Here is a 26,237-nt window from a genome sequence, read left to right on the forward strand (position 1 = left end):
CTCATCTTCAGAGTTCTAACAAATTCTACCTTTATTTCACGTTAAAAATTGAATTCCATGAGTGTAGGAAATAGTGGTCCACTCATGCAAAGTGTTAAATATTTTTTTCCCTTTTTAGGGGCACGTTTCACTAACAGGCAAAAATATTTATGGATACAGACCAAATTGCCTTGTACTGTAGCAGAATGCAGGAAAACCTCAAATGACTCCATTGATCTGAGTACCAAGATTAAAACACACTTTAAGTGGTTCCTGGTAGACAGGATTCTTAAATTGTAACAGCTTCTGCAAACACCATTCAAATACATTTCAAATCTGGAAGTGAAGCAAGTATTAGTTTCCACAGGCCAAAGGATAATTTCTGCAACAGATAAACGACTCAAGCAGATAATGAAGCCTGTTACAAAAGTAACTTTGAACTGTATCCAGTTTTATTTCTGAAAGTAATTTAATTTCAGCATAGCTCAGACTGTTCAAAAATTCTATGAGAATGAATACTTTGTACTGTCTTGAGCTGTAAGTTTCTAAAAACCAGAACTATTCAGGAGTATATATTTTTTGTCCTCTAATATGGAGATAAGATTCATACATAATAAGACGAAGGTTATCTAAAATCAATATTTAAACAACACTGTATTTTCTAGGATTTTTTGCTGATTCTAGATTATTTGCCTAAATGTAAAGACTTAACTCTCATTTTATACATATAAATCCCAAATAAAACATGTATAAGCATTATGCTCAACAAGCACCATAATCACAGTTTAAAAATATAGTGATGTTTCTGCTGGACATCCTGGCCTCCACCATAACCGTCAAATGAATGGTGTAACTCACAGGTGTTCCCATCATTGTGTAAGTTTTTCCTGAACCTGTCTGTCCATATGCAAAGAGGCAGATGTTGTATCCTCTAAATGCACCTGACAACACAGAAGTGCCAAGGTCCTGGAACACCTGGAAAGACCAAAAGAAACAAAACAGTCTATTAATAATATACCTCCCCATAAACACTCTGCATTACTTGTGGTTCTTGCAGCTTTAATAACTCAATGGGAATAAGGATCTCCACAGTATTTGCCTTTTTAATTTGTCAGACACAATGTTAAGTGTCCAGCATTCACTTGTTAGATCTTCCTCCAGAAGGTGGTATGGCAAGCGCAGTGCTGACACCGAGCAGCAGTGTTTAATTGTACTTTCCTACCTGCTCCCTCTTATTTTATACTTGGACTATATGAATTCTTGAAGATCTCCCTCAATCCAAGTTTTTACAGTCCTCAGCATAAATCTGACAGAAAGGCATGATCAAGACTCTTTGACGCAATGACATTAATAGGAGGATTAGGTATCAGAATTACAGGTGAAAATCAAAGCAAAGTCTAACCCACAGCCTGCAAGCAGACCTCATCCAAGTAATACTTATATCTGACCCCCCTGGTCAGTAAGCGATACAAGTAAAGGCTAAATATTTTATTTTCCATTCATGCCACATGCCCAGTGATGTCACTTCTGCTCATCATAACACAGGGCCAGGAACTGTTACCACCAAATCAGTGTCTGCCTCTAGGGGCTTCCAAAGCTTGCGCTGCTCCTACCGAGGCTGCAAAAGTTGGACCATGACAGCCAGACTTTCCAGACAGCAAGATTTGGACAGTCATTCCTTCTGCTTTCCCTGTTCCTTTTTTGGAGCCACAGCTGTCCCACAGTGTGACCCTGTTCTCAGCACATCAAAGCCTTGCCATAGACCAGCTGAAAGGACACCTGGCAAAGTTTGCTAGGAAATGCATGGTGGATCATAAGATTGCAGTAAGCAAGCTGCCAACCCCTTAGCTTTGGCCTTTCAAAAGAAATGTTACAAGTGTTAACGGGTTTGCCATTTACATAGAAAACTAGCTAGAATATACACAGAGATGCGTATCATTTCAGTGTTTCATGGCTGTGAAATCTCATCCACTGCCAGGTCATTTGCTTCTCCAATGGACAGATAAACGTACTAAACCTGATATAAAAATGAACGGTAAAACATATTTCATATATATCACCATTTAACCTAAGCTGCCCAGAAGAGAGATTAAAAATCCTCTCCTGAGACTTTTATTTTCAGATTAGATTTCAACACAAACAGAGACAATATGCTAGTTTCTATCCGAAGAATCAATAACATTCTCATTTGGCAGAATTTGGCTACCCATATTTGTAAGGATATGTGGCATATCAGGGCATCTGCTTCATTAGGATTATCAAATCAAGGAACTTTTCCTTTCAAAGAGCAACAGAAAAAGTCATAAACAAAACACACAGACACAAATGTAACAGATGAGATAACAAAGACAGTGACAAACTCCCTAGTCACTACTAGACAGGTCATCAAGAAACTGAAGCACAGCTCTGGAGACAGCTAACCTGGACTATGTAACCAACAAGCTGAGGAAAACAAGAGGAATGGGTGGATTTGGGATATTTGAGGGAGACCTGCAGGGCTATACAAAACTTATTAAGGAATGTTTAAGATGAGGGAGTCAGGAAGGAAAAAGGGATATAAAAGCAGCTGGTCCCACATAAGCAGCAGTAGATCAGTATGCTTGTCTAACTGAGCCCTATGCCTGATCACCACAGTCTGTCCTATTTTCTTATTAAATCCTTTCTTGATGATCTTTCCATGTGACTACACTCTCTACCCCATGCGTAACTGCTGTAAGGAGTAGATGCCAACAGCTGGAGAGACTGGACTGAATTTGGGGCCAGCAATTGAGTCAGAAGACCTCGGGAGATACGGCCATCACATCGGTTGTGCCAGCAAATGAAGTCAGTGAGAGTCTCAGTGTTGGGAGCCGGCGTGGCCATGGACCTAAGGAGCGTGGGTGCAGGGTACCAGCTCCTGGGGAGACTGGGGGGGAGTAAATTCAGGTCAGCAACTGAAGTCAACCTAAGGTAATATGCCCTCCACATCGACAGTGCCAGTAACTGGAGCAAGTAGGAGTCTTAAGTGCCAGCAACAAGAGTAGGACTGTGTGTCACAGGGTCTGTGTCCCAGCTGCTAGGGGGACTGGAGCAGCGTGAAGGTCTCTGTCAGCAGCTGGAGAGGGGGCTATGGGTTCCAGACCCTGTGTTCCAGGTGCCACTACCAGGGTGGCTGAGGTGAAGCAAATGAGGGTCTCACCGTCAGCACCTGAAGCGGGAAGCACAGCCCACAGGGCCTGTGTCCCAGCTACTGGCATGGACAGCGGGGGCAGAGACGGGGCTGGAATGCTGACATACATCAGCGTGGGGGTGTGTAATTTGCTGGCAAACTTCAAAATGCATGAGCCAGGGAGCAGGAGGTTCAATCCCGATCAGTTGATAGGAGGAGGAGACATGGCTGTCTATGCTTACGTTTCATGTGTGTGTGCTGGCAGTGTTCTGTGTGGATGTTGTTGAAAGAAGTGCTATATGTGGGTGTCATTGAAGGCAGTGCCTTCTGGGGCCATCTGCATAAGTGGCTGCATCAGTGCTCTGCATCCTCTGTCCTTGTCAGTGTTTGTGTTTTCGGCACACTGGGTCTCACTATTGGCTGGACTCGTAAAGGTGAAAGCAGCTGCTCCATTCCTTAATGTAGGATGGAGAGACCTTCAGGTGTCCAGGCACACAGGACTGGACTCCAGGGGCTGGGCAAGAAGAATTCCCATGTCCTGGAGTACACTGGAGGCAGTGGCATCATACATCCCACAACCATAGCAAGTTTATTATTTGGAACAACTTATCTACTGTCTTGAATAATTAGATCAAAGCCAAAAGTCCAGAATATACACTAAGAACTAGTAGTTCATTTGCAGTACACATCTGGCTAGTAATTCCTCACCAAGAACAATATGCCATAATAAGGTCAACTTCTAATTGACAGGAAAGAAAAAAAATGTATATATTAACAAAATAAATCAATGGCACATAGTTGATGAATGAGTGAACAAATAACCGACATATTAGCATGATGGTTAAAAGTTACACTGAAGAGGCCAATCTACGACTTTCTCCTTATAAACAAACATTGCCCAAATTAAAAAGAAAAAAATTATCACACTGCTTTTACAAACATCACTATATACAGAGACACGGATACACATAATTTGCAATCTCAAAGGTTTAGAATCTGTACAAAGAAATCAGAAGTGCACAAAAAGACAGAGAACGGCCTTAAGAAATGAATGGTAGAGAACAAAGCTACTGAGAAGCACTTGGAAATGTCAATTTAAAGGTGACATTATTGAAGGAAAGTGCATAGTTTAAGAGAAAATGGAAGTTTACCCCCCAGGGATTTTAATAGACTGTTAGCATCAAAGGGGGCTTAAAAAAGGGATAGGCAAAAAAACTGAAAGACAGCTAAGAAAGCTATATATTCAAAGCACCAGGCAAAACAACGATGGAAAAAAAACAGACCAACAATTACAAAGCAGTTTCTGAACCTTGTAGACAAGGAGTAAAAGTTGCATTTGATATGGTAAGGAGAAAAGGAAGTTTCTTCCTTCCAGCAGCAGAATGGCGTTACCACTAGACACCTCCCTCAGAGTCATTACAAAAGTGGTGCTTCTGTTACCCTCTTCAGATACAAATGTTTCCCAATTCCACAACCAGAACAGAGAGAATTTTGTTACTTATAAAACAAGTACATACTGGAAATTATAAAGCAAGATCATAGGCAGCACTTTGTCCGTGAGACTTGCTTTCCAAGTTGTGGGAAAATGTAACTGCAGGGATCAGGCTGGGGGTTGGGTTTTCTTGGAGGTTGCTTGTAGCAGTCAGTGATGCAACATCTGTTTTTACATATAGTGTATCCCTTCATCTATAGGAGCTCGCCTTAAAAATAATAATTGAATAAATGTATCAAACTGTGCAATTAGCCCTGTTGCTTTTAATTTACTTTGTCAGTGGGATTCAGCATGTCTGACTGCAATGTGATTTCTTACATGAAGGTCCGCAGGAACGGGTCCTGCATTTGTTTCCAAGTTCACTTTTACAACATGTTCCAACTCTTCCATTGCTCTTGATTTACTGGGATTTTTTTAGTAACTTGATGGCATTTGGCCACATGTAGACAGTATGCAACATATCCCTATACTGTCCTAGCATAGTTCCTGCTGCCAAACTAAGGCACTATTTGTTCCAGTGATTCAGGGACAGTGATGTTAATCTTCTAACCAAAGAGGTTGCCACAGGTAACAGCCAGAGCCGAACAGCAAGCTGCATTTGACCACAAGCACACCACAGCTTTAGAGCATAGTGAAAAACATAGAGCAAGCTACATACTAAACATGACAATTCTGAAGTTTCTCCTTTCAGTAATACTGATGCACTCTCTCTCATCTCAGTGAAGAAAGAGGTCTGCCTCATATTTACAATATCACTTTAACGGTTTAGTTTGATTTTCTTCAATAAAGATATTTAGGAAAGCATCTGAGCATTAACAGCAGCAATGCAAATCACTGTAACCAATTCTTGGCAGAAGTCATCAACCAATGCAGGATATAAGTCAAGTTCCTTGATGTTGTACAGCCCATAGATGAGTCTCATGAGTTCAGAAATCTGTTTAACTCATCCCTTACAGTAAATCTGTACTCTGACCAAGGACAAGCCAAGAGGCTCACAACTCAAATGAGCATGCAGGCCAATATGCACTAGTTACATCAAACTGCAGCTAGTGGCTTTACATACAATTCCCACCCCCTCTGGCCTCCTGCAATTCTCTCATGGATATGTCAGCGCTCACTGCCCCTTTACTGCTTCCTGCATTCCTCTCGTGTATCTTCACAGCCACTCTCAGCTGTCCTTGGTCCAGAGCTGGGACACAAGGTGCCCTGCTTTGGGGAAGAGGATATGACTGACCAGGCAGAACATGGGACACTGCCAACTGCTCCAGCAGCTGCCAACAGCCAGTGGAGACGCATACAAACCTTGCACTAAATGCCATAGACTGATTCCCAGCGCTGGCAGGCCATGAAGAAATTCCCTGTAACTCAAGCCTGTGTCATGAACTACATGCCATACAGCCTTTTAAAAGGCAGAAGAATGGCACCCTCTTCCAAATGTCTTTTGTGTTAGCAAACAGTCATTGCCTTTCTTCCACCCACTTTGCCCACCCTCTGCCCCCTGACTTGCAGAATTCAGCCTTTCTCCTAAGGTTGTGCTCCCATGGGAGTGCTCCAGTGAACACTGAACTTTCCCTCAGGGGAAGCACCATCAGGATCCCTTTACTACTTGGTTGGCACATAAAACTTGTAGGAACCCAATATCAGAGATGTTCACTCTTCTTCCAAATTTAGTTCAATCTAGCCAGTTTATTCAAGAATTTTTGGGAAATGTGGGCCAAAACCAGCCAGTCACTGTGAAATTGCATTTCTTCAGAAAATCACTATAAGAGATTGCAGTTACTAACTATTTAGTAGAGACTAAGATTTCATCAGCTAATTTTTCTGTAGATTCTGCCTGCTTTGGACATGTTCCAGCTCATGAGGTGAGAAGGAATTTCACCCAGACTCCAAACTGGACTGCGATGGGCCAGGACACTTCAGAGCAGGAGAAAGAGAAATTTCCTCCTGTGTGAGTGGCTCAATGATTTTCAGTAGCTGGGAATGCGAAAACAGGAAGGAGGAAAGAATCTGATCTAAATTCAAGATGGCAAGAGCCAGATCTGAAGATTGATAGAGGACTGGGGAACAACTGGGTAAAATAAAAACCACTGAGAACCAGTGGCTTCAGTATTTGAAGGGAAGGAATGAAAAGAGAGTGGGACCAGTAAGAGGCTCTGAATAAGGAAGAAAGGGTGATGGAGTCAAACTGGACACAGTTAAGCCAGAAAAAGTGTGACTAGTATCCACTGGGAGTAACAAATCCATTTGGAAGCCAAAGTGCAGGAAATCATTGGGTTGGGCTGATACAGAGGACAAAGGACAAGTGTAAAAGGTAGATGTTTGTCATCTGGACATTGAAGTTGGAATTTCAGAAGAACTGCATTTTACTTCTAGCTCTGTTGTTGAAAATTTTGTATGACATTGTTCAAGTAATCTAACATTTTAATGGTCCCATTTGCCTACAGATAAAGTAGGAATAATGCTATCCATTAGCTGAAAATTGTGGGATGTTCTCACTAGTGTTCATAAAAATCATTGCAGTCTTAGAATATCCATAGCAATTTAAGCCAACTGTGCAAATTATTGTGTGCTCTCTCTCTCCATATACATTGGACTCTCTGAAAGAAGAACATCTAATTCCTAAGTATGAGTTAAGTAAAAATCTGTTACATGCACTCTCTATTAAATACACATGGCTACTTAGATGGTTCACTTCAAATATGTTTCAAATCAGTCATTTCTTAATTAGCCCTTGAGAGGAGATGTCTTATTACAAACAAAATTGGATTATTCTGAAAACAATGCCATTAACCCTATGATGATAATGAATGAGAATTTAAAAAATTATTTACTGAAATCCTATTAAAAGTTGATTTACACTGTTTTGCATTGGTTCTTTCTGGCAAATTATTGTCCTTTTATGAGGATAAATGATAATTCATTTAATTGAACTTAGAAAAGCCTCTTTGTTTTAGTGTGCTGCAGAAAAAATGGAGAAGTGAAGCACAGCAACGAATTTATGGCTTGTTTAAAAATAAAGGAGAGTAATTGAAATCAAAGCTTTTTCTGTGCTAATATTAGAGGCATTAGTCCAAATACCCATCAGCATCAACAGCTGCAGATTATACAAAAAGCACTACGATTAATCAGCCTGGACATATGTACTAACAGATTTCATAATATAATGGATTAAATCATGGTTGTTGTTGATCATGAGAGTGGGAGGAGTAGAAAAAGAGGAGGGGAAAAAAAAATTCTTCTGGGATTCTTCCAAGTCGCACTTTTGAAGTGGAACTGCAGGAAGATGAGATTTTTCAAAGAACATGAGTTGGATATGGCTTCCTGCAGAGAACACGCCATTTGGCCAAGATGACTCTGTCTTCCCTGCATGGCTGCTCTATGTGGTTGGCACTGCTCCGTGTGTTCCACACAAGAACGCTCCTTCCAACAAAGCCTTAACTGGCTTTGCTATGCCTCGCTCCTGCACTTGCCCAGCTGTATCTGGTCCATATCCCATGGTGATCTGTGAAACATGCTACAATTTATTACCTTTCAGCTGTCCTAGTAGTGGAAAAAACATGCCTTTCTGAGCAAGTCATGAAAGGGCATTAAGACAAATGTTATCATTCAAGGTACTTTGCTGGCATGCTCACTATAAAGTGGCCAGGTTTCAGTTGAAATCTAACAAATACTGAATCGTACAAGTTAGCCCTCATTACAGGACTTTCAGTACAGATGGGAGAGAGGGAAAGATTTAGTCTAAATTGTAGTGCAAATGTCCTAATTGTGCAGCCCGGGCATACCAAGCTGTTGCCCAAGTTGTTGCAATATGAATGTATTTGTTCTATATTAGATAAGAATCATCTACTTCAAGTACAACAGTTAACTTAAAGATTTCAAAACCCATTTCAAAGCTCCATTAGAAGATATAAGAAATAGTTCAGAGAGTCTAAATATTTGGAGAACAGGTAAGTTAAGCTGCTCACTGTGAAATCTTACATAGGAGGTTGTGCAGTTGTGTAACTGTGTGTTAGAAGCACATAGAAAGATGGCAACAGGAATCCTGCTCTTAAGAAACCACAGTGGAAAACGAGACTTAAGTATATATTGAGGCTTACCAACTTTTAAGCAGCAGCCTAAGTTTTATGACTCAGTCCTACCTCAGATAAAGAATCACAGAATTTACTTTCTGAAACTTACAATATTAGTAATATGCCCTTGTTCATACTAGAAAACCACATCATTTTAACTGAAATGTGTATTTTAAAAACAATTTAATGTTTACATATTTATGTGCCAAGGAGGCTACTCCTACTATCATTCAGTTAAAAATGTAATTATATTCAGTTTGATCATACCTGTTTTCCTGACGATTTTTTGAAGCCGTTTGTACAATCCATATGCTTATACCCTTTAAATACGTATAAACTTTTTCAATCCTCTTTGGCTATACTACCAGACTGAAATATAAATCACACTTGGGCACATCAGATATGCAGTTGCTGCTCAGGCGAAGCTCAAAGCCTTGGGCAGTACAAGTGGAAAGTTAATGCAGGAAACGGAGAAGATCCTGGCCCAGCGGTGCGGCAGGAACTTGTGATCATCAACAACTTACACTGTTACAGCATCTTTCTGAAGCAGAAAAATGATTTCCTAAATGCACAGCCAGCACACTGGAGCGCCGGTGACTTGCTCAACATCTTTCTTGTCCTTCTGTCTCTCCCCCTCCCTCAATTAAGATCAGTTCTCATCAGATAAGTTGCTTCAACAGACCTCCAGGGCAAAATCCTGTAGTTCTACAAAATTCCACATCATCCAAGGAAAACCGTTGTTCAAGAAAAGAATAACAGACTCAAATGCTGCATCAGCCTGGGGTTGGTATTAACAGCCCTGACAAATGTCTTTAAGTGTCTATCAGATGGCAGATTCATCACAAAAGTTAAATTCCTTGCCTCCCTCTTCAAATATATTAATTTTTCAAATTAAAAAAAGTCTTAAAATAATTTTAGGATTCTATCCTCAAAGTTGTTTTGAAAACAAAGAAAAAAAGTCATTCTTAAAAGCTTTTATGCATCCAGCACCTTAAGTCTAGAATTACAAGGTCAAATTTAGCATTGGCAATCATGCCAAAGTGAATGCTTCTGTGTGGGATAAGCGTGCCCTCTTCCCATCGATTTATGCTGCTTTCCTTTTTCTACTCTGATTTGCATACCAGCTCTTTTAACTTGGTCACTATGCATTACCTGCAAGCATCAGCTGTATATTTTCAGTCAATTCTAGTATATGCTGTTTAGACCTGGATTGTAGAATTTTGAAAATACAAAGAGAAAGTACCTCAGATGAAGCCTCACTACAGTGTATGTTTTCCAAATATTTATGTGAATGACAGATTCTGAGGCCACCTAAATCCTAACAATTCAGTTTCATATAACCAAATAAATATATCAAAGACAAAAGAATTTTCATATGGTATATAAGCAGAACACTAAAATGAGGACAAAATCAGGTTCTAATAGCTGTTATGTAGGGCAACTAAAAAAAAAAAAGTAGCCATTTATTGCAGCCTAATTATCACTATTGAGTTAATCTGATTTAAAATTGAAAGCTAGAAAGATTGACTATATGTTTTCTTTGGAATCCAAACGACGTATTAGAGGTCAAATAATTGTACATAATAATTTTACAAACAGCTCTGAAGCTCTATTGGAAGTGAAAGTCATGAAGTGCAAACTGCAGCCAGCTTGGAACACAAAGTTACAACACAACAAAACCTTGCAGTTTGTATCAGGTCACCCTTGATAAGTCTGGATTTACTACTCATTTCAAAAGAAAATAAAAATTAATAAACCAGAACACACAGAGACAGGTTTTTGAGTTGGTTTTTCAAGAATACTTGAGAATTTTAACCTTTCCATACAGACCACTTTTAAAATGACATAGGAATAATATTAATCAGAAATGTACCTTTCGTTACTAAAACGATACAAAAATTGAAGGAGACCAAAAGATTTCAATGAAAGTGTATCATCTGTCCAAGGCAATAGCGATAACTAAGTGATGGAAGACATTTTTTCTTCCTCTTGAAAGAACCCTTATAAAAACAGTTTCACAACACTAAAATAGTAAAATCCTCCTTTTTTAGAAATTGTGAGTATCTTTGCAAATAGATTTGTGGTTAATAAGTGAACCAAACCTTTTTACTACCAGAGGATTTCTAACAGGGAAGCAATGTTCTGTTCTGATCCTTTCCCATTTGGACAGCAGAAGCAGAAGTTTTCTGAAGCTAAAAAGCTCTCTCTTTTGCTGGCTTAAAAGTCAAAATTTATAGCAGCTTTTCTACATCTGTTCTTAAATAATGAGTTTTCAAGATATTGAAAAATACCCTATTTATTAGCCTGCAATTGTATCACGTTTTATTACATTAGACCTACACGCATGTGTATAAAAACACATAGCAGACAGATAACTATATTTTTTTCTGGAATGAAAACACTTTTTTTTGTGCTAGTGCCAAGAAGAAATAAAATATGGCATGGGGCACAACCAGTCAGACATCAAACATGACAGACATTTATTATTAACAGTGATGGTTTGGGACTTTGTTATTCTACACTGAAATATTTGCTTGGATATTAAAAGTGTGAAGCTTTTTGTTTTTAAACTCTTATTTTCAAGCCTTTTTTTCTTTTATATTCCTTGACCTCTTAGTTACTATCAAACCAATGGCCTGTGGATAACCCCTGTAATCTATAACCTTCTGATGTGTCACACTCAAAGACAGACAGAAATGTGTTTGCTGTCAGTTTTTCTTTTGATCCTAACAAAAACTTTGAGACAATTAAACTCTCCTTTTATGCATATGATTCAAACTAATGCTATTGACTACTGTAATAAAAGGCTCAGTTAATATCAGTATCTTTGACTTTTCATTGAATTACTATGTATTGAATGGATATGCAACAAGGACAGCTGATGACAGCAAATATATATTTTACAATGTAACGGCAATGGGCTCTATTTAGTCTGTGATTATGTCTCTCTTGTAGTAATAAATGCTTTAATTTTTAAGATAATGGGGGCATTCTATCAGAAATGAAGTTTTGGCAATATGAATTTCAAGAGTATAAAACTTCATTTTCTTAATCCAGTCACAATCTGAATTGCAGAAGGAAACAAAAAGCAGTTGTTTTAGACTACAGTAAATTGTCTGTTATGCTTTGGTGTTTAATAATTTGGAAAACTGAAAGTTTTTGCAAGTCACTGAAGCCAACTCTCAGAGTAACATGGGAAAAAAAATCCAGTAAACTTCCAAGGACCAACGTGTAATGCCCAGTTTGCAAATTTAAGGGAACAATATTGATGAATAAAGTTTTTTGGTTTTTTTGTTAGCCCTGAATATTTCCTGGTACATAATATTTGCATTTTTCTTAGACTGCAAAGACCAGGCCAGGACCAACTCTGCCTGGATCAGAGATGAAGGGAGGAAAAAGCAGAAATAGTGGGAGAGGGAGTTACAACTATTCAGAGTTACAAGCTAATAGGATAGTTTATCAAGTCTTATTTGTAGGGTAATTGTTTTCTTATTTGCAAGTGGCCAAAATGGTCAATATTTAATATCAGCATTAGAAAACTACTCTTGGAAACTTCAGAAAGTTCAAGGGAGCTTATTTGACCAAGGGAAAACAAACAAACCAGACAATAAAAACTTATGGTAATTAAAAAAAAGTTTTGGAATAAATAAAATTGCTACTTGTTACAGGTATAGTCCACAAGTATCAATATCAACCAAAAATTCATTAAAAACACACTACTTGTACCGTAAAACATTAGGCTAAAGTTAGAATACTAAGACAAACTCCCACGGGTTAATAACTGGGACCAAAACCAGAAGAAATTTATCCTTTTGCACAGCACAATTTAAAAATAGCCAGTAAATACCACCGATTTAATGAAAAAGACTGAACTCAAGTAAGACATCCGGCCAACAGCTGCTTTTCACCATGGAACCAACAAATGACTTTCTAAATGCTGAAAAAACTCAGCAGCTCAGTTTCCATTAAAGATCTGCCACACAAACAAGAGAACAGTAACCTTCCTTATCAGTAGATAGAAAGCTTCAGAGTGTCAAGACAACTGCAGCAGATCCAGGTACAAAATAAAGTTACTATTAAAAACGTGCTGTTATTTACTATACAAACAAAATTGTTCTCAACCAATGGGTCAGGACAGTTTAAGCAACTGCATAAAACATACGAGGCTCAGTCCTGCAGTATCTGTGTGCCACCATCTCCACTATGAACGACAGACACACAACACCTCATGTTTGGTGTGTTTTCCTTACAGAACCTTGCCTCCCTCAAGCTCTTAGTGTTTCGGTTATGACCAAATTCTGTTTAATTAAATTGCTGCTACATCTCAGATATAGCATCCAAGGCTTGGATTTAAGGTGAAAAATTATTTTGCAAAATAGAATTAGAGAGCTAAACACTTCCTGCCAAAATAATTAAAGCCTTGGTTCCAAAACCTTCACAAAACCCCAAAGATTAATTTGAATTAAAAAGGCTTCTGCAAGGAAGATGCAAGAAGATGCAAAGAAGGAATATCTGAAAACAAATCTAGGGTATTTTTCCAATAACGCAAGGGTTTTTTCCACACGTGTTTTCCCTTACAGATTATTAAACATGTCAGCTGAAGGGCTTTCTGTGTGCAGCCAGAAGAAAGCACAAGCAAAGGGAAGTGCATTATGCTGCTCAGCTGCACAGAACCCTTTCCTGTGACATTCGGATTACTTCAGCAACATTACTTTTTGCTTTGAATGGGATAAAGGGGGGGAAAAAAAAGAAAAGGCATTGGTTGGTTAGTTTGGGAACTTTTCTTCTCTCTTGTTAAGAGGCCGCAGCTTCACAGCCGGGATTACTGCTTTTCCTTCTCTCTATCCAGCCTTTTCAGGTTCTTTTCCCAGTCCAGCCGGAAGCCGGGGGTGAAAGGGCCGGCGGCTCCTCTCCAGCTCCAGCAGCCTGGCCCTGGCAGAGGCATTTGCACCAGAACTGGGGAGACAGACAGTTCAGCTCTTGGCACTGCCAACGGGCTTCCTGAGCGTCCTTAAATCTCATTGTGCTTTAATTCTCCCTGTGAGAGACAACAATGATTTCTTTGTTCATCTTATCAGCTGTTAATATTTTTTTCCAGTGGATAAGCTGTCTGCTCTCTGTGATAAAGTACATACACACGCTATATTTAACAGCACGAAAGGTCAATCTTGATTAAGGTATATAAGGGGAATTCTAAAATACTAGAAAAAGCCACAGATAACATATGACAAATATATACTGTTCCTCTGGGGGATGGGAGGGAGAGTATGGGAGGGAGAGTATGGGAAACACTGACTAGGCTGAGTGGTAGCTTTATATTCCTGTCATTTTATCACTGAATTATACAATCATGAAAATACACCTTACCCATTCATCAAGTATCTATCTCATTTGGAAAAAGGAAAAAAAAGTCTATGCTTATCACATCGGTCTAATTTATAAGTGTTCTGATAGAAATCTTGAACTTTTAAAAGTGCTAAAATGCACTACACCCTCCTTTTTTTTTTTTTTTCCTTTCATTTTCTTTGCATCAAATTGCTGGTATTCCACTGTAAACATCAACCTGAAAGATCAGATACCCATGGCAAATACATCACCTGGTGTTTTCATCTGTACAAAAGCACATTGTTCTCACATCCCTCTTTTCCTGTCTGACAGGGATTCCTATTGTGTTATCACTGGATTCTAGAAAAGCAATTTGAATGCAACAGCCATACAATCCAAACACCACAGTATTGGACACTGTATCAGTATCTGACTTAGCTCAGTCCAGTCATACTTGTCATAATAAAGCTTTATAGACAGAAAAAAACCAAACCAAAACCAACCAACCAAAACAATACAAAAAAAACCCCCAAACCTCAACAAACCACAAAACCAAACAAAAACCAACAACAATAAAGCAAAAACCACCACCACAGCAAATATTGACATAATTTTTGGCTTTATCAGTGAATACTCCACATTATATTTTGTGGTTTAGGTAAGTTTTATTCTGGTATTTCATCTGCTCATCAAATCAACATAGGCAAATCCTATCCATTAAGGACTGAATGAAAACCCTTTCGTTTAGTAAATTGTGAAGTAGATGTTAGGCTTGGTAATTCTCTCCAGGAGAACAGCAAGTATTTGTTAGAGACACAGTTAAAACACCCTCCAGTGTTCCTCAAAAGCTAATGGTTACAAACTGTCACTATTTAAGAGAAAAAGGACTGTTTGCCTTGGGGAGATGTTTCTTTTTCTGATCTAAACCTGTGGATGACCTGGCAGAAGTCCAACTTCAGACTTGAATCCTCTTTCTATAGAGAAATTCTGTAGAACAGAATTGGCACAGGTGCTCTGTTTTTCAAAGAGCTTCATTCAATGTATGTAAAATGGTCCTTACGGATGTAGTTAGTTGGATGTACACAACTTCTCATGCACATCAAAGGAAAATTCTGAGCAGTTGTATAATCCTGGATCTCCTGCTCAGGCTTCAGAAACACATCCTGCTTACTTCCCAGCTAAAGAACACTCCTTGTCTGATTTTGAGCAATTCTTCCCTTGGTATCAGAACTTCTGCCATGGTACAACTGCAATAATAGACAGTATGGGGGAGGGGGCAGGAAGTCAAATGTTAAGAAAAAATTACATACCAAAAAATTAGACATGCTGAAAAAAAACACAGCGATTTTCTGATTATGACTGCCTTCTGCAAGAGAGTGAATGACTTTTGCAGAAGGCAATGAAAGACTACTCTATAGCATCATTGTATCATACAGCTCTTTAAAACTAGACAAAAACTCCAGTAAACACCGTTGGGGAAATAAATCGCTAGGGATGCACAACCTGCCACATTATTTCTACAAACCACATAATGTGCATATGAGCAACTAAGTGTTTTTGTTTCTCTGTTCCCGGAACCTGGGATTGCAGGTTTGAGCGCTGCTCGATCCATGTGGGTGTTTGTTTACTGGCTTGGATGCCAGAAGAACAGATTTAATTTCTGTGCTGTGCATCTTCACCAGCACAATAGTAACATGCTGACTTACGCTAGTGCCAGCAATACAGCAAAGGAAGATTTTTTCCTTGAGTGAATTCTGGGGCAGACCATGCAAGAATGGAACCACAGGGAAAAGTAAAAACTTTAGCTTTTCTAAAGGTCTAGCAAAGGCCAATGTCACACCTGGAAGAAGCAGCACAATGTTCCCTACAGTTATACACTGTTTTACTCCGCCAGAACCAGAACATGTTTTAGACGTGCCACTCCCCTGGCCCAGATATTACTTCATGCCAGAAAAATCATGTAATTTGTCACTTTAAATGTTGTGATACCATCATTATCTGTGCCTGAATGTCTACCAAAGGAAAAAAGCAAAACAAATCAACAACAACAAAGCAAGCAGGGCGATTTTACTGATATCCTCTTAAAATGAGCAAAATAAATACTGAGAGAGTTGTTACGTTTTGGTTGTGGTTTGTGTTTTGGTTGGATTTTTTTTTTAAATACTGAATTATATCTCTCTTGCAATGAAAAGAGCAAGGAATAAATAAGGGATGATAATGAAGTTATAAATATCCTGTATTTTCTCCCACCCCTGCTAGCGCTTGGCTAGGATCCCAGGTCATTAGCGGATGTCTGTGATTCCATGTGAAAGGAAAGTAAAGTAAAGAACAACAACATAAAATTAGTAAGTTTTATAGTTCAAGGCAGCAGGGACAAATATCAATTCTCAGCCGTGTCTCTGAAAATAACTGCCCATCAATTTTGTGAGAAGACAGAGGATGGAGATGGAAAAAAGATTGTTCCATGACTTTATTATAAGGGGCTGGCAGGAAAAATGAGTGATCCAAATTTTTCAGTAATTCAGTAAGACCTAACAATTGTCTCAGACAACAGCACAATGACATTATCAAGACTATATTTCTGCTTTTTTCCCTTCAGCTGGAAATGAGTATTCTTTTTACATGTATCACCTAATTCAAGTTGATATTTTTGCTATTAGATCATTAGCTCTTAAAATTACTACACTGGAAAAGTATTCTTAAGCATATAAAAATATACTTTCCTAGCAATGAGCTCACTTCTGCACCTTCATACAAGAGATGGCATTGCCAGAAGAAAGTAAAAATTACGCAAGAGGTGACAAGACATTGAAATTACTAATTTATATCAATGATTCCTTTAAAATACCAGCAGAAATTCTACAATGCAGATTCTATTTGTAGAACTGCCAGCAACAACTGAATTTCAACAGTACCCAAAACCGACAGGCTTCACTTTGTGCTGCTTAAAGTAAATTTCCTGTATTTGACATTGTTTAATCTGGGTGAACCTTGCAAGTGCTCACGGAGTTCACCAGTGCCTGGTCTCAACTGCACCTCAGATTACAGTTTTCAACAATTAAAATTATGAGCGCTGTTGGAAAGATATACAGTAACAGTTTCAATGAAGCGTGTCTTGAGTTTCATCTGTATAAATACTATAAGCTAATAAAAAGCCAAATCTTATTGAAAAACCAAAAACCCAAAAGTACTGATTTTAAGACTTCCACTGAAAACTGACACATAAAAATATTCTCTTTAAGCTTTAAAAGACTTGAAAAGGCATAAGAATGCAGCAATTAAAGTTACTTGAACATAGTTTCATTTTTAAACTGATTTTCCACAATCTGAGCTCAGAACATTAAAAATCAAATAAAAAACAACGACTATAAAATTTTCCACTTCATACTCAATTGTATTGCTAGCACCCTATGTAAAAAAGGGCTTCAGATTTGTTGCAATAACTTGTTTCCCTTTAAGCGTACAAGTAAATGTAGTCTGACCTGCCAAGGTTGGGATTAAAGAATCTGTATTTTGCTTGCAGCCATCAGCAGCAGTTAAGCAAAGAAAGGAGGAGCTCACCATCTTGTCTCATTCTGGTGCACTGGTTGTCTCATCAAATTCATCCAATGAAAAACAAATCCTTTGACTCCAGTTGTTACAGATGTATTAAAGAAGGAACCAACTTTTAATCTGACTCTACAATACCATATAGACAAGTATTTTGTTTATAATTTGGGATATTAAACAAGTTGTGGTAATATTTTTTGTTAAAGTAGCAATTCAGGTCATCTATAAACAACTTTTCATGACATTTTGTATGAACCAGAAGTGTTGAGAGTTTAAGACAGAAGTCTCTATATTTAAAAGAAACTGCAGTTCCATAACTGAAGGGATAAGAAGTTTTAGAGGACACTTATTAGTAAGACACAGCAGTATCTTCTACTTCTGTTTTTCACAGGAAGGAAGGAAAAAAAAAAAAAAAAAGTAGATTAATGTATTCCTGCTAGTTTCAACTGAGAGACTTAGGACTAAATCTGTGTTCATCATTAGAGTTTTGAGTGGTGCGTTTTTTGCCCTCCCCCAGCAGTCATGTCTCGACTGAGTGAAGCCCTTTACAGCAATGGGACTATTTTTACAGCTGTGTCTTGAAACACCCACCCAGCTGCCCAGAGTATCAACTGTGCACCTGACTTCCGTGAAAACGATGCGAAGGAAAAATATCTGCACACTTGTATGAATTCAGAGATCGCTTCAATGTTTATTGAAAAGACTGAGGACCAGCAGACAAATTCCCAAGCAAGTTTCTTGACTTTTGTTCAGGTTCCCAGATTCTCACAGCATTAAAGTTTCATGGGGTTTTCTTATTGCATAAAAATGCTGTCTACAGTCATATTAAAAAAAAACAAAAACAAAAACAAAAAAAAGGTTTGAAGCTGTACAAGATCCTCAGGGAAAAAACCCGCCCTTTCTAAATGTGTATGGTCTTAGTACTTTCTGGCAAAATCCAAACAACAGGAGGTAATTTAAGGTCACTTATGAGTTCAGAGAGAGAGCTCTTGGCACCTCATTCTCAACAATATATTAACAACAAAGTTTGCCAGGACTAGTGGTTGAGTAAATTGTTAATTCTGCTGTTTTTCCCTGTCAGCAGCCTCTGCTCGTTTCCAGCTTACAAGCACTATGGGGCAGCACATCAGCAGCCAAAGGTGTGATGAACAGTCAGAGCTCACCTAATTAGAAATGTGACATTAAAAAGACTGCAGGGACTCTCAGTTTCTTCCATTTTTTTCTCCCCTGGTGACAGAAGTTACTTAGGCTGGACATAACTACTTCTTTATGCCGTCCTGCTCTTCCCTACTCACTTCACACCACATCAACCTCAAAACCAGGCAAGGAAAACCAGGAAGATATCTCAGTGCTTCAAACTACACATTGCTGAAGTAGACAGAAAGCAAAAAGCAAGCCAGTTCACAGCACTTGTAAAATATCTAAAGAGTAGTTGCAAAATATCTAAGAAATCAACCATCTCAATACCTCCATAAAGCAAAAGATAACACCACATATTTTCTAAAAGAAAAATGTGCAGATCTGCTAAAGATGGGAGGCATCAGAACCAGGGAATTCCTGTGTTCCAATTAAGGTCACATATTTCTGTGTCATTACAAGTCCCGTAATAAACCAAGTCTTTGGTATTACCAAGATGAACAAAGACCCTTTGGCAGACTTCCAAAAAAGCTTCTTCATAATATTATGACATTTCCTGTGAAGATCTTACTGGAGTTTCCCTCTCAGACACCACGCTTTCTGGGATGACCAAAAAAAAAAACCAACAAAAAACCCCTAAAAATATTCAGAGGAATACATTTAATTGTCTAAGAAAAACAGCATAATTTTATTCATGACTAATAAAATACATGAAGTGGTGGTTTGTTCTTTTTTCTTTGTTGTTGGTTTTTTTGTTTTTCTCCTTTTAAAATGAGACAGCAGGAAGAAATTCCATCAGCATTTAAAGTTTTTCCAAGTTGAAGATACATTAAATTTTATTTCTTTACAATTTAAAATTTCATGCAGTGCAGCACATTAAAATGGGCAAGAAATGAGCAAGCAATGGGCAGAGAACTGGAGGTTCAAAATAAGTGATTTTAAAAGGATTGAAATGCAATATATTTATGTACTTATGCCAGGCTTAAGGAACTATCCAGCCTTCTACATAAACTTTCAAATGCTTTATGATGAGGTATACATCTTGTCACTTATAGTTTGCAACTTACATTGTCAATTCTGTCCCAGAATAAGTTTATTATATTGAATATATGTTAAATTAATACATTTTAAATACATGTCCCTTAACTCTATTGTAGTAAAACATTTGTCTTAAAAAAAACAGCTTCAGAAAAAGACAGGTTCACACACACAACCTGAGGGTGTACTGGAATATGACAACCTAATAATCTATATTTCTACTTCCACTATTTTCCATTTTAGATAGAGAACAGTTGCATCATTGACCTAACTAGAAAGTCAGTTATTAGAGAATATTGTTTCTGTTTCAAAAGAATATCAGATATATTGACCACATGTCAAAGTTGCTGGGTGATTTGCAGAGAACTGTGCTGTTTCAGACAACCATCCATCTCTAAGGGAATTCAGGCTTCTCTCTTTCCAGTGTAATGACTTACAGCAGAAACACAGGGTGTTTCTTACATTCAAGATCTGTATAGTCTGCTCTCCTCAAAAGAAAAGAAAAAGGCGCCAGCATCTGCAAACTCTTTGGTTTAAACTATGGCTGCCAGCTTTGATCAAAGCTGCACAAACAGGTCAAAGTAGCACAGTGCTCTCCACAAATCAGAGCATTTCACTTCTAACACTTCATTTTTTAGAAGTATTTTCAAGAAGTCAAAGTCTGACTTGAAAAACATTTTTAAAAGCATACTTTTTTTTTTTTTTAAATATTATTCTATGTATATCATGGTTTCCTCCAGATTTCCATTATCAAATAATTTCCCTTCCTGGATAATTTTCTTAATTTTTAGAAATGATCTTCTGTCAAGCATGTCTTCTAAGGTACGTAACAACAACAACAAAACCAGTTAAGATTACGGCAAAACATTCTTAGATTACGTTATTTTAAATGACATTAATTTCATCACTTCAAGATGCTTCCCTTCTCATTAATTGCCATCTTCATTTTGAGTATATTGCATAGACAATTCTAGCAAATCAATAATACAGGTCTTCCCATTTTAAAGCCCACAAAAACGATTTTTTTTTTTTAAAGCAAGATACATGAACTGCATAGCTATTGGAGTGTTGTTTAGGAAGTGTAGCATAGGTAACTTTTTGTATGCCACAAGTTTTAACCAAGTTTATACCATTTTAAACTCAACAAGAAAACACTTTACATGAAAATATTTCAGCCAATTCTACTGAAAACATCCTCCACCCCCTTTATTTCTCAAAATATTTCTCAAAATAAGGGTGTACACCTCATGCTGCCTCATTAATAACATCATACAGCTGCTAACTGCATTGCAAATTGGAAGCGTATTTTGTTGATGCTTTGCAAATAAAGGTATCAGTGCTTATGCTGCTGACTGTAATAAATTTATGAAGTGTAAAAAATCTTTTGGTACTACGAATACTTTTTTGTATTAGAAGGAACTTCCAACTCATGCCATTCCTCTTGGAAGGAAAAACGGGGGGAGGGGTCAATTCTACGCAGAAGTACTCCAGCATTTTCTGTGTTCTCAAAAAAGGTTTTGTAGATCACGTGCAAGCTGTGCCCGTGATGGAAATGGTTGTGAGGACTTACCTTGCAGACTGAGTTTATGTAACATTTTCTAATAGCTAGGTCTTAGAAGAACAGAAAAGGAGCTAAAGAATATTATCTTTCCTTCAAGTGACAAATTGTCTCTATGCCCTGCCTAACCTTTTAGTTTTTATTAATGTTTCCTAAACAAATATTTTTATTTTAAATAGCAGCCATTTGCTACCTCAAACATGTTAATTACATCCTATTTTTGATTTATTTCTCTTCCCACTTCCTATCCCCATTTTCTCGAGGCAAAAAAGACACAGTCTGAGAAATACTTCAGTATCAGTAACAGTACCAAAGACAATCATCAGAAGAATGGAGCAATATAGAAAAATGTAGAAAACACTAGAAATTTTTAGAGATCTCTTACGCGGCATAGATACGCTAAAGAACATGTCCTCATGTTCTGGGATGTGATGCAGGATCCACCACACGTCAGGTGCCTGGATCAGTGAATAAATGTACAAAACAGCACAGTGCAGGTGTGCTGAGCAGAACCAGGCCTAATGGTAAATCCATCTTTAAAACAAAAGCTGCAGGGACTCTCAAAGGCTCGCCTACAGACACGGGAAAAGGATTTATACAGAGTCCAGCAGTAAGAGGGCCTCCAGATTCTTTCCCAACTGTATCAGCCCCAGAACATTACAGTATGTGTGCTGCTAGACTTCTTGTGAACAGCATATTAAAAAAAAAAAAAAAAAGTTCTTGATGCTTAGTATGAAGCATAGCCATTAAAACAAAGGTGCTAAACTGTGTGCAACAAATTTCAGCCCCCGTAATTAACCCTCCAACCCTAATCCCTCTGCTGGGAGTAGAACTCTTCAGCCAGCTCCCATCTGAGCTTTAGGTCCACTGCTGGTTACTCACTCCAGGCTTTCTTCTACCCCACAAAGATGCAGTCACTTATAACGCAAACATAAAATGCGAATCCAGCCCAAGCCCCTCTTCCCCCCGAAGCTGGAAAGATCGAGCCAGGGCCATACCTGTGAAAAAAACATTCTCCCTTTTCCAAGTGATCCCTTCGAGTCACTTGCAAAAGCACTTCAGTCTCACTTCCCAAATGGTGCTATAGGCGCCTCTGACAGGACCACACAATTAGAGCTGCAGCACCAGCAATTTAACACGGCACAGACCAGACTGCGTTCAGCCTACGAAGCGCTCTCAGCCTCCAAAGCAGGGTGGCCACATGCAAACTGCCACTCGGAAATGGCCGCGGTCCCTGCCAGTTCCTGGACCATGCCTAGAAACTAGTAGGAGAGGCACCAGCCATTCCAGCCCAAACAGCACCGGGAACAACTCTTAACAATTTAGCAGTATAGACAACCAAGCTGCAGTGCTCAGGAAATATTCCCTGGCATTAAATGGGGACATTTTATTTACTTGTACAGATAGAGTTTGCCAGTTTGCCATAAAGAAAAAAAAAAGCATCAACTCCATGTTAAAAAAGAGAAGAGCAAAAGAAGCCCTACTAATCTCTTTTGCCCTCTCTTTCAACCCAACATGCCAATGACATTCAGCTGTAGAAAGCTACTTACATTCATAATACATGGAATAGAAAAGATTACATTCCATATACTGTAATAAGCAATAAATTTATGCAAATGACATGCAGTAGGATGCAAGACAATAAAAGCGTTGTGCTGTACCAGGCAGAGTCAAACACACGGAAATGACATAAAGAAGAACAATGTGAAGAGCTGGAAGAAAACTTCTAAAATCATCTGAAATCTTTGTTTTCAGACTAATGCATCTTTAAGGGATTGTCAGTTCTTTCAAGTTTCTTCTGAAATTGTGTTTAAGTTAAGAATATCAAAAGTTACTTAAGCCCAGGCTTTAAGTTATCTGATTTTCCATATACAGGAATCAAGAAGGTTGCTCATTTTCTGATCATGAACTGAAAATTCAGTGTCAATTTCTCGGTTTAGAGTTAGAAGATATGTTAAAAATAACCAAAAGATATAACAGTGTTAGCTGTTAAAAAGGAACAAGTAGCAGCCTCAGATTGTGGACTAGAACATTTCCCAGTCATTGCAGAAGTGAGATAATTTTTGGCTTTAAAACACTAACTATCTCCATAAAACCCTTTCATTTGGTTGAAATTTAGAAGTGCTGGAATACGAGAAAAACTCATAAGAAATTTCTATCAACTCTCTCTCTAGATCTGTAACGTGATTCCACCTTTCTCTTCTATTTCAAAGCAGCTATGAGAAATACTCTTGTAATCAAAACCAAAAGGAAAACTACAAAAAAAAATATCCATGGTTTTTCTAGCTCAGGTTACACTTACAGGTCATGTGGCAAGATGATTATTGTGGTCTTTACTGTGAAGGTCACAGACAGCTCCAACAGGGCTTGCTTCAAAAGACAGGGAATCACTGCTCTAAGAGATTTTTGGCATTTAAAATCCATCAGGAAACCTCATTCTACCATAATGAGGATAACGAAAAGTACTACCCATGAAGCTTTCAACATTTTTGTTCTAGCCAAAAAAAAGTTTATCCATTCCTAAGCCTATGAGCAGTTACTCAAATTCATTTTCTGCTATCATAACAGAACACACTCAGCAAAACCTAACACAAGATAAGACATGTCTCCTTCTAGTCTGTTCTCCTTCAAAGCAATTGGTTGTTTCCTGGATGTTGCTTTGCTGAAGCTCAAATTAAACATACTTTGAAAGATCTTTTACTAAAATTAACAGATCTGGGCAAATATGGCAAAACATTTATGGTCTTGGAAAACTTAAACTACCAAAACAAAAGGTATAAACCAGTCTTGCACCAGTATTTTGAGCTCCTCTTCTCTTTAGTCCTATTCCAAATGAAACAAAATCCTGGAGAGGTGGACAATTCTTTTTCAAAACCACATACGAAGTACAAATGCAACCTTCCTGAAAATATGCCTACTTTAAATTGAATAAATAAATAACCCCTTGCAATTTTCTATCTCTGCTTCTCCAATTCTAACTAGAGAACACTTTCCTTACTCACTGATGTCAAGCTACTCACCTCCGTCTACCAAATAACGGCAAATTTTTTTTTTTTTAAAAAAAGTATAAATATAAAGAAAATTAGGTAGGCCAATATAATTAATTCTGGGCTGGGTGCTCACAGTTCCTTAGATTCATTTTTCAGAAGTGATGTTTTATACGTAGGTCTGACACATGGGATGAGGCACATACTCTTTAGAGACTGACTTTTTTTCCATAAGAGAATCTGCCAACAATGCTGTAAAGGCACACAGTAGTAATGATGTGATCCACGTATACACTCTTAAAGACGTATGTGTGTGCAGGAGAGGGATGTCTGAAAATTCAGAATGGAAAACACTTGCAATAACAGAGGCCTATCTTATAATTAACTGATTTGATAGCAAATCAGTCCTCGCAGGCACAAAAAAAAAAAAGTCCAAGAAAAGTTTAATTGTCATTCAGCATCTTAGGAATACAACCTATCCAGCAAGGATGGATTCAAATGGTCCATTCCAAAACTTATTAATCAACTATTTCAGGGGACAGTGATATAGTCTGGTAAGACATACTTCAAAATACACGTGCCATCTAAGATACAGAACGTCATCTCCCCTGCTTCAGCTGAGAATGTCCTGACATTGTAACGCTGGAGTTACAAAGAGTGAAAACCTACCCATAATAGTGCATACAAATAGGGGTAAGGAACCCTAAACTGACATTCAGAATTTTGGTGTGCTGAGGCTACACTAAATGTTTGCAGACTGAATTAATTTTGTCCATCTTCACTCTTTCTTATGCATTTTAGGAGCACTGCCAACAGAATCTACTTCAGCAGAAAAGCCACAACTGAACAGAGATGTTAATTTTGCTTTTTACATGAGTTCTCAAGGGCAGACTTTTTGTTGATTAAAACAAACCAGAATTGGGAGTCAACATGCAGGTGCTCAGATCCAGCCAAAAGGATGATTCATTCAGTTTGTGTTCAAGGCCACACACACATCTCTCTGAGGCATTTCATCTTAGATAACAGAAAAATAGAAAAGTTAGCTACTAGTGAAGATTAAAAAAGCAAGCACAGATCTATAAAAAAAGGGCTGTTTCTTGCTATAATTTAAAGGAACAATTGGTGTTCATACCAAATACTTTAATAAACAGTCATACAGGACACATGCATATTATTTAGGTTTTTCAGGCTTTAGCTACTTACACATGCAAGTCCAAGCTCATGGCTGCAACATGTCAGAAACATGGCACATTTTCAGAAATAAACAAAATGCCTGTGTTGAACTTGATCACAGCTGCTGCAATAAACATATCTCACTATTCAATGCTATCACAGTCCTGCCCAACAAAATCTTTCATAAGCCAGCTGCCTGCCTAAACAAAACAACAAACCCAAACCCCCAAAAATAAAACGCCCAAACCCAGCCCAGTCTCCCAGTAAAAGTCTATCAGCATCCTTCTATTCAGTGACTACAGAACTCACAGACCAATATGATCCTTGAGACTTAGTTGAAGTTCAGACCATTTTTTTCAGTAATTTCAGTTCCCAAAAGACTAGTCTAGCTGAAGTTATTCATAAAACATGGCTAAGACTGGAGAAAAACCACTCCAGGTTAAAAACTAATCTTGGATCAATCTGCTCCTTGGAAGCACCATTAATATGACCTTCCAATTCTGTGTCCAGCCATGCCTTGGAAGTACTTGCAGATGAACAAGGGAACCTGTCTGCAAACCAGAAAGAGTAGGGAATGATACTCAGATTAAAAGAAGAAAAAAAAAATATCACTATTTCATGAGTACAGAGGAAGGACTGTGGTGTGATTACACAGAGGAATTTAAACTGTGAATGTTCATCTGCAAGTAGGAAAGAACAATCAACATCTACATACAGCTTAGCTATGTAATAGATTTTTTTAAGTACACCTCGGGTCACTAGAAGTTAACTAAAAAAACCC

At 38.1% G+C, this 26,237-nt stretch overlaps 1 protein-coding gene across 3 annotated transcripts in view; it reads right to left on the bottom strand.

Moving 5' to 3' along the window:
• STARD9 (StAR related lipid transfer domain containing 9) overlaps positions 1-26,237 on the bottom strand; it is a 110,991-nt gene that overhangs the window by 60,645 nt on the left and 24,109 nt on the right. For all 3 annotated transcript variants that reach the window (XM_065636546.1, XM_065636545.1, XM_065636544.1), the window contains exon 4: positions 838-954. In XM_065636546.1, the coding sequence (XP_065492618.1) occupies positions 838-954 (117 nt within the window). The remainder of the gene's footprint in view (positions 1-837; positions 955-26,237) is intronic.

The sequence above is a fragment of the Caloenas nicobarica genome, chromosome 5, assembly GCF_036013445.1.
Source record: "Caloenas nicobarica isolate bCalNic1 chromosome 5, bCalNic1.hap1, whole genome shotgun sequence".
Lineage (NCBI taxonomy): Eukaryota > Metazoa > Chordata > Aves > Columbiformes > Columbidae > Caloenas > Caloenas nicobarica.